At 43.6% G+C, this 9,515-nt stretch overlaps 1 protein-coding gene across 2 annotated transcripts in view; it reads right to left on the reverse strand.

Moving 5' to 3' along the window:
- Nucleotides 1-9,499, reverse strand: part of SELENOI (selenoprotein I) — a 40,167-nt gene extending 30,668 nt beyond the window's left edge. Inside the window, exon 1 of one of the 2 annotated variants that reach the window (XM_059660381.1) lies at nucleotides 9,326-9,493. In XM_059660381.1, the coding sequence (XP_059516364.1) occupies nucleotides 9,326-9,382 (57 nt within the window). In that variant the 5' untranslated portion in view covers nucleotides 9,383-9,493. Of the gene's footprint in view, nucleotides 1-9,325 lie in introns of both variants that reach the window. The other variant, XM_059660382.1, reaches the window with a different exon arrangement.
- Nucleotides 9,500-9,515: the final 16 nt, after the last annotated feature.

The raw sequence follows: 9,515 nt of genomic DNA on the forward strand, positions 1-9,515 counted from the left end.
GAGGACGAGTTCAGTGAAGGAACTGAAATCCTTGCTGAGGAATGTGGAGACGAGACTTAAACGTTTGAATGGTACTACAGATTCTTAAATAGGAGAGTGGTATTTGAGAAAATGTACTTCTTCCGCCTGTTGAACTATTATACACGGATAAACAGAGGAAGAAATCTGAAGTCAAAGATATCTGTGGGATCCAAACTGGACACAGACTCCTCAGTTACTCTTCCTATCTGTCCATTAAGTTGCCACCCTTCACTTCCTTTCCTAAAATATACTTTCTCTTGGCATTACTTCCTGGGGTGTGGGCGTGTGTCTACGTTAGATATATGCGATGTCCGAAAGCAGGGAAGCACAAGTGTCAAATGTTATTTTTTATTTACTTAACGCTATGTTTAGCACTATGTGCCAGGCAATTTATAAATATTAACTCATTCAATTTTGACAATGACCCTGAGGTAGAAACTACCCCTTTCACAGATAAGGAAACCTGGTTTACGGAGACTATTACCTGCTCAAGATCACAGAGCGAGTAGTACCTGGGTTCTTTCTAACTTTAGTCCCAAAGCTAATTATGTAATCAAAAGCCTTTTATCTCAATCACAGCTAATAGCAAATGAGAGGTTCTCAACACTCAACTAAATGTAAGACATGCAAGCCCGCCTGCCCCTACCAATTTAAAACTGGGGGAAGAGAAATCAAAATCAATTCTGTCACTATATGTTTTCCCCATCTGCAAACACTAGGCACAAATTCAATAAAGTTCTTTATCTAATGTTTATGTATCTTATCCAAAATACCACAAGGCAGAATTTATATCTCGATCTTAGATTTAAGAGGCAGCACAGCATGAAGACCATGGACTCAGGACCCAGGCTGCCTCGGCTCAAATTTCAACTGTGGGAACCTTGAGCAAGTTACTCAAACTCTCTGTGTCTCAGTAAAATGGGGAAATGAATCCACCTCACAAGGCACTTACTTGTGGGTACTAAATGAGCCAATAGACGTAACGCATATAGTGAATGCTATGTAAATGTTTGCTAAATTATTATTATTATTCAGTGTTTATGATCACATTGCTCTTGCCACTGCAACTTTTCTTCACTGAGCCTTCCTTCCCTAGGCTTTCCGTCACTCGGCTCAGCCTGTCCCTCACATACCCAGCACTTCCCTGTGCCTCTAACTTACTGTGGGTCTTCCTGGTCTCTGTGCCTTCGTTCCCATCGGTCTGATTGGAACATCTTTCCCAACCTCCACATTCTTTTTCAGCAAAGAAGCTCTTCTGACATTCAAGTATTACAGCAGTTAGAAAAACAAGCCATGGTCAGTGAACTGATATTTCAGAAAGTAGTAAAAGAACCAATTCAAGATGTTTCCTCCAAACAGCACCTAAAAATGCGGTAACCTTCTTCCCTACCATTTAATCTCTCTCTGCAGAAGTTTCCCATCCATCCTTCTTTCACTCCTTCTGACTCTTCGGTCTCTACCAACTGCAAAAATAATTATATGAGACATTTGTAAATCTATATCTAGGACCACAAAAGGGCTTTTCAAGCCTTATTAATGTTCTTACAGATGGGAGAGGCCACTTCCTCAAATCTATTCAAATCAACCAAGGCACAATAAAGAGGTTACGCTTAATTAACTACAGCATATGTAGGTATATGCCATACATCATGTGCCATAAAGAACATATGATACTGTAGTCAGCCTGCAGTCACAGTAAGTGAAAATCAAAAGATTAAGAATTTCTCATTTTTCTACTGTGGCTAAGAGCAGGAAGAAAGTGTTCTAATCTTTTAAATCATTACAGAAATATTCCAGTAAAGGAAAGCAATTTATCCACAAATTGTATTTCTTTAGAACATGAAGGTTGTTTTTTTTTGTTGTTTTAATTCCAAGTCCACAAACTACACCTTCAAGTGGCCCTGACTAAGAGAAGTGCCTCATGCAAAAGATTAGTTATCCTGCCAGATTCAGCATCACTTATCATTTAAACTGTTGCTTCTGTAAGGATCAAACTCTCATGAGTCTGATTACTCATGAGATATTAATATCTCTACATTGGGCTATCAAGAGAATTAAATTTTTTCCCTCAACTATGTTAGGTGCTATTGTTACCAAGGGCACCTTTTCAGAGTGAATACTTTATAAAATCTTTACCTCAGTGACTGCCACCTCTACCCAAGTCATCCCACCAGAACCTGAGTCATCCCAAACTCCTCCCCATTATTCATCCTCTGTCCCCCACACCGCCACCTCCAGCTAGTCAGTTACCACATTCTGTCAACTTAAAATCTTAACTCAAGGATCACAAACTCAAATGTCCATAGGTTTCAGGCAGGTAAACTGAACAAAAGACCGGCATGAGCATACAGATTAGGAGGGAAATGCAAACGGGAGAACACACACCCTTTTTAAAGAGGACATGCAATCATCAGCGTCAGGGAATTCTTGACAAGGAGTTCAAGGCCAATGTTGTCCAATAGCCTGGCTTATCAAGAGAAATGGAGATGTGTGTCAATTAACCGTATCTGCTGGGGCAAATGCAGGGAGTAGGGAAACCAGCTGTGACCTCCATCTTTAGAATCCCCAAAACTCCTTTTTGATCCCCATTGCTCAGACTTTCTTACCTAGTTTTATTCAGGAGGATCCTAAGAGGTCTGTCTCCAGATCACCCTTACCTCCACTCCACCTCCAAAAATTCATTTTTTATAAGCTGCCAAGGTGAGCTTCCTAATATTAAAATCTGATCCTGTTCAAAAATCTTAAGTGGCTCCCTAAAACCTACAGCACTACAACGTACCCAACAGGTATTTTGTTTAACATGCAGATAATGGCAAGCTATCTCATCTGAATTTCCCAAAGTGGGCCTAGGAATCGGCTATTAAAAACATTTCCCCATTCTAGCCAATGTGGCTCAACTGGTTGTGGGCTCAATCCCCAGTAGACAGCCTGCAGGGGGCAGCCGATCGATGTTTCTCTCTCTCTAAAATCAATAAAAACATAGTTTTTTAAAAAAACAACATTTCCCCCACGGGATTCTGACACCAATAGTCCTTGGACTGTAGAAACACTGATCTACAGGATAAAATCCACAAGACCTTGACATCAACTCCTCCTCCGACAGTGCCCACCTCCCTCTCCAGTCTCATCTCCTGCCACTCCACCATTCTGCCTAAACATCTAACCTCTCTTGTGGTTCCCAGAAAATAACCTCGCAGGCCTCTAGCCCTTTGCACTCCATTGCTGCCTTGTTCTGCAAAGCCTTCTCCCCTCCTCACCTGGCCTTACCGGGGCTACTCAGCCTTCATCTTTCTAGGCTGCGCTCTGTTCCTCTCCTTCCCTTCTCTGAAGCCTTTCTCAGCGCCATCCTCACTCCCAGGAGCTGCTTCCTTCTCTCCCATAGCAGCCTGAACTTACCTCATTAATTTATTAACTATTTGTAGCTATTTACTTGTCTATATGCCACCAAACTAGGTCCCTTGAAGACAGAATTTTTGCCTAGCTTAATTTTCGCCGCCCCAGTGCACTGCCTGACAGACTGAGCCTTCAATAAATGCTTACTGAATTAAAAAAAAAAAAAAAAGTAAAATTGTATGAACTAGTAAGGGTGAAAACCAGATTCTAGTTCTTTAGCATTACCACTGAGATGCAGTCTCTCTTTACAACCTTAATTGTAATAATAATTAATTCACAATAGTCACGATTCCTATAATCAGGTTTTATTATTGACAGCCAAATTCATTAACTACAATAACAGCAGAACCAACTCATCACATTATATTCCTAAGACTAAACAAGTTATTTCACAGAACAGCACTTCCTCTGAAGCAAAATGATACAATTGGAAGGAAAACAAACGATACAATTTTGAAACTAGCTGCTACACTATCAATTAAAACTATGTCTTCCCCAGGTCAGGTCAGGTAAATCACAATAGAAGTTTCTCCCTTAGATAAATGGGAAAATCCAACTACAATACCTGTCTAAAGAATAAGTAGAGGAGAAAAATGATAAGCATTGTGAGGGTAAAATCGCTCAACATAACTGTCTGAAGGAACATCTGTAACAGAGAACAGTGATGGTGAAACCCGTTACAGGCAGGTAGACAAGAGCAGAGCAAGGATGACGGGCAAGGTGCAGACTCCCCCGGGCAGAAAGCCTGGATGCCTGGCAAGGGGCAAACAGGGGAAACAAGACCCTCCCGCCCCAGGGTAACCTCTCCTCCCCTAGCGTATCACTCGCTGGCCATGCGGTTAGGACCCCCTGACTTTTCCTCCAAAAAGAAACGTCTAGGCTTCAGTAGTATTTCAGCTCCAGGCCCAGAAAAGCCGCAAAACCAGACAAGTGGCACAATGACTGCCTCCGGACCAGGCGTATTAACTAATGACGCCCTGGCCTGGTGATGACCAATCAGTGGAGACCATGACCCTGAGAGCGCACACTTGGAAAGCTGATGAATATTCTACCGAGACCCTCCCCTGACACGTCCCTTAAGGCTTCCACCTGCAAGGGAGAGATAAATAAGCTCAAGATGAAGGACCCTGGGGGCGGGCCAGCACCTTCCCTTCCCCCTTCTTCCCTCTAAGGGACCCCATGAGACTTGCAACCAGGGGAGCAATGGGCAGAGGCAGCTCATCCCAGGCGAACCCCCTGACCCTGTCTCCAGGCGCCCTTTTCTCTGAGTTTTCAGTGAGCCAAAGCAGCCCAGGCTGGGCTCTCCTGTTACCTTTCTCCAGGATGGGGAACATCAGATCCTGTGGCCCTTAGGCCACATAAGGCTCTCGAAATCATTTGGTCTGGCCCTGCCAAGGCATTGGGGGTGAGTTAATTAAGTGTCTGACCAAACATAGCAGGCTAATTTTTAGGTTGATAATTCTGAATGGCCAATGAATGATGTTCTAAATATCCAAATGGCCCTTGGCAGGAAAAAAGGTTCCCCACCCGTTACGCCCTTCCTTGTTTCACTGTCCTAAGTACATTTTTGCTGCAACCAGTAAGTTCTGGCTTGCTTTGCTGCACTTTGTCTCTTGACTGAAAATCTTTCCTTCAAGAAGACAAGAACTGAGGTCTCCTCGTCGCCCCAGGAACACCCTGACATTTACACATTCAAAATACAAAAGTCTCCTTCCGATATCCAGGAGATGCACAGCTCCCTGTTACCACCTTCCACAATGGCTTCTATTCTTTTACACTTCCGTTCCTTCAATAAATATGTTGAGAGCCCATTCTGTTCATGTGCTAGACCTTGGTCATGTTGAAGGAGACAGCCAAAGGCCCTGCCTCCCAGAGCGCATATCCTAAAAGAGAAGGCAGACACTAATTATTTCACTGCTTAATAAATCTGTGGTAGCACAACAGAGAACACAGTGTTAAGAGAGTATCTAACATAGACTCCATCCATGCTTTCTTCTGTACTGAAAATGAATTGTCTTGCAGTCCCTAATTCCAGAAACCTAATGACCACACAGCATGTGCACACCTTTCAGCAGTTATTCTGAGTAACTGCCAGATTTCCAGCGGTAGCTCTCAGATGTACCTCCAGAAAAGATACATTAAACTAGTTTAAAAGTAATTTTTTCCACCAGCTGCTTTTATAGTATCAATCTTTCTCTATATCTCTTTGTTCTAACATACAGGGTCACATCAGGGAATACAATCTCTTTAGAGTATTTTAAGTCTTGACCCATTTATGGGTAAAGCTGTTTTCACTCAGCAAGCACTCATAAATGACTTACTATCAAAGACCACACAATGGGAATGTGTGATTTTCAGGAAGAAAAGGTCTCTAGGTGTGATTCACATTCCAGTAATGATCACACAGATTTCTCCTTTGGACACCCTTGGATTCATACTTTTAAAAATGAACACAGTACTACTCTAGCCTGTGTGGCTCAGTGGATAGAGCATCCGCCTGTAGACTGAAGGGTCCCAGGTTCGATTCCAGTCAAGGGCATATGCCCAGGTTGCCAGCTCAATCCCCAGTGGGGGGCCTGAAGAAGGCAGCCAATCAATAATTCTCTCTCATCACTGATGTTTCTATCTCTCTTCCTTTCCCTTCCTCTCTAAAATCAATAAAAATATACTTAAAAATAAAATAAAATGAACACAGTACTGAGTAAAGAACCCTCCACTAGAAGAAATAAATTTATGTCCTCCCCCTTTTTATAAAAGAAGCCTCATTATAACTAAAATAACATTAGCAAACTACATTTTAGTAAACACTGGATGCTTGCTTAATTGACCTTTGTTTTCTAGGATGATAGGAAATCTGTTGTCAGACACAGGAAGTGAGTCAGATAAGGGAAGGGGGGAAATAGGAACAGAGGAGCACACTAAAACTTTCTGTAAAGGAGGACCCCTAGTTAGTGGAAAATATCAATCTAGAGAAGACTGCTTATGGGAAAAGACAGAGTCCCTATTACAGACATTGCTGCAAATGGAACAGCTCTTCTGCGGGCACTTACCCAGAAAGATAGATCCTAGTAAAGAAGAAAAAGTTTTATATGTCAATATTTACAATGAAAAACAGGTAACAGAAAGGGAGTACAGCTTAAAGGAAACAGGGGGTTATCTGGGTTAATAACACCCATTAATGAAAACTGGAAAGCCCTGGCTTGGGTTACCAAGGCTCTGGAACTTCTTTTTACTTAAAATTTTAAGACAAGTCAGCAGCACCGCAGTTCACAATGGTATGGCACAACACTGCTTGAAGGCTGAGGAATATGCCACGTACCTTCTGAGATCCCTTAGTTTTCCCAATTCCAGTTAGACACAATCCACTATGACTTCTTCAGTTATTCATTCATCCCACAAAGGTTCATTGGGTGCCTAGTAAGCACAGTGGCACAGTGCCCAGGTCACGGTGTTCCATAAGACAAGTCTAACCACTTGGGCATCATATTCTCATGCGGAGATAGACTAAAGAGCCAATTCCATAAAGAAGCAGAGGGTGCTGAGCACAGTTAAGCGGAAAGCAATAATTAGGGAGCGCTTCTCTGAAGAATTAACATTTAAGATATGAAGATGAACATAAATAGGGAAGGAAGCTACATTCCTGGCAGACATAACAACATTAAAGATCTGGGGAAAAGGTGTGTGTGTGCTGGTGGGGGGCGCGGGGGGAGGCCCTACTAAGGCTGGGAGGGGCAATGAGTGGCATGATGTAAAGCTGGACAGACTATTCGGAGCCGTGGAGATCATGTTATGGATTTTTGGACTTCATTCCAAGAGCAATGGAAAGACAGTGGAGGGTTTTAAGCAAAGAAATGCTGTGACTAGATGCCTTTTTTTTTTTTTAAGATCACTATGGAACAAAGAAAAAGGATTGGAAGGATAAAAGTGAATATAGATGGGCAACAAAATAAAGTAGTATTGGATTATAACCCAAAGTATAAAATAAATACCCATGAACTCACACTAATATAAATAAATGATTGAATAAATAAATATGCATTGGAAGACAAATCCTCCATGCACAATTCCAAATAAATTTTTCTCTGCCCTCAAGGAGTAGAACATAACTCTCCATTCCTGGAGAGTGTGGGCTGTGCACAGTAACTCCCTTCCAAAGACAGTAACTTTAGGAGGAGAAACCTAACAAACACTACCTAAGCCAGGTGATCAACGTCAGTATCAATGGGGATAAGTCATGTTGATAGCATATATTTTTTAAATTTATTTATTTTAAAGAGAGGGAAGGAAGGAGAGAGGGAGGGGCGGAGGGAGGGTAGAAGGGAGGGAGGGGGAGAGGGAGAGGGAGAGAGAGAGAGAGAGAGAGAGAGAGAGAGAGAGAGAGAGAAACATCGATTTGTTGTTCCACTTATTTATGCATTCACTGATTGGCTCTTATGGTTTGTGCCCTGACCAGGGATTGAACCCACAACCTTGACATATCTGGACAACACTCTAAATGAACTATCCAGCCAGGGCCAACAGCATATCCTCTTCATACGATACAATGAACCATCCTCCCAAAAGCCCATAAACCCTCATCTAATCATGAGAAAAACATCAGGCAAGTCCCAACTGAGGGACATTCTACAAAACACCTGACCAGAGCTTCTCAAAACTATCAAGGTTATGAAAAACAAAAGTCTGAGAAATTCTGTATAGCCAAGAGGAGCCTAAGGAGACATGGTGCCTAAATGTAATGTGGTGTCCTGGATGAGATCCTGGAACAAAAAAACGGGCATTTGGTTAAAAAACTAAGGAAATCTGAATAAAGTGTGGACTTCAGTTAATAATGTATAAATATTGGTTTGCTAATTGTGACAAATGGTACCATACCAACGTAAAATGTTAGAAATAAGGAAAACTGGGTGTAGAATATATGGGAACTCTGTACTATCTTCACAATTTTTCTGAAAAATGTATAGTAAAATATTCTAAAATAAAAACATTATTAAAATAAATAAACAAACAAACAAACACATTACTTAAAGTGTTTGTGGGGAGTGTGGTAATGGAACTAGTCTTCCAGTTTAGGCTAAAAAATGACAGACCATCTGGTGATTCACTGGCTGGTGGGTGGGGTAGAGGAATCAGGATGAAAGGTTACCACCAGATTTCACGCCTGGACACCGAGACGGGGAGAGGAGTTTCATTCCCTGGTCAAGGAGCAATGACCATGAACCAGATAATGGAGGGAAATTGAAGCATTTACTCGAGGCCCAGTATGTGCCAGGAGCTTTTCAAATTCTTATAATCATTTGGCACGGTAGACGCGTTATTTGGCCCAGAGCCAAATACATGAATTACCGTGGATTTGGGCATCAGGTGTGGTTTCGGGTTCGCATGTACTCCAAAGCCCCGCGCTCTTTCCCCACAGTTCCTTCCTGTGTGCATTTACTCCACCCGCAGCCCAGGCGCCACCAGCCTCTGCAGCACGGCCTCAGCAGGCACTCCCTCCCGGGCCTATCTGCCAAATGGCCATCTCCATCTCGGAAGTTGTATCCAAGAAAAGGCGGGTAGGGACGTCATTAAGAGGAAGACAATTAAGACCCCCCACAGACGGCATCACTTCTCAGGGGGCTAAAAGATAATGATGATGGAGTAAAGAAGCGAAGGGAATTCTCTGGTTCTCCTCTCGCCGAGCGGTCTCCGAAGGCAAGGGCGATCCCGGGAGGGTGCCGAGTCGGGGCGGCGAGCCGAGGGTGGTCCCACGCACCCCGACCCCAAGGCCCCAGGACTCCACGGGACCCCCAGAGAAACGCCCGCCAGCCCGCCCTGGGCCACGCGGCACAAGGTGACACGGTCCGTGCCAATCCTCCGCCGCCTGGGAGAGGCCGGGACCAGGAGAACAGGGTGCCCGCGGGGCCCGCGCTACCTTGTACTTATCAAAGCCAGCCAGCTGCTCCGAGCTCACGTATTCGTAACCTGCCATGGCGACCCCAACACTGCGCGGCCACTCGCGCTGCGGCAGCGACTCTCCAGCACGCAGTGCGAAAGCACCAGCCCCGGCTAGGCAGGGATGGCCAGAGCCGGGCTGGTAATATTGGTAAAAAGAGCCGAGCTCC

This window comes from Myotis daubentonii, chromosome 12, assembly GCF_963259705.1.
Source record: "Myotis daubentonii chromosome 12, mMyoDau2.1, whole genome shotgun sequence".
NCBI classification, from domain to species: domain Eukaryota; kingdom Metazoa; phylum Chordata; class Mammalia; order Chiroptera; family Vespertilionidae; genus Myotis; species Myotis daubentonii.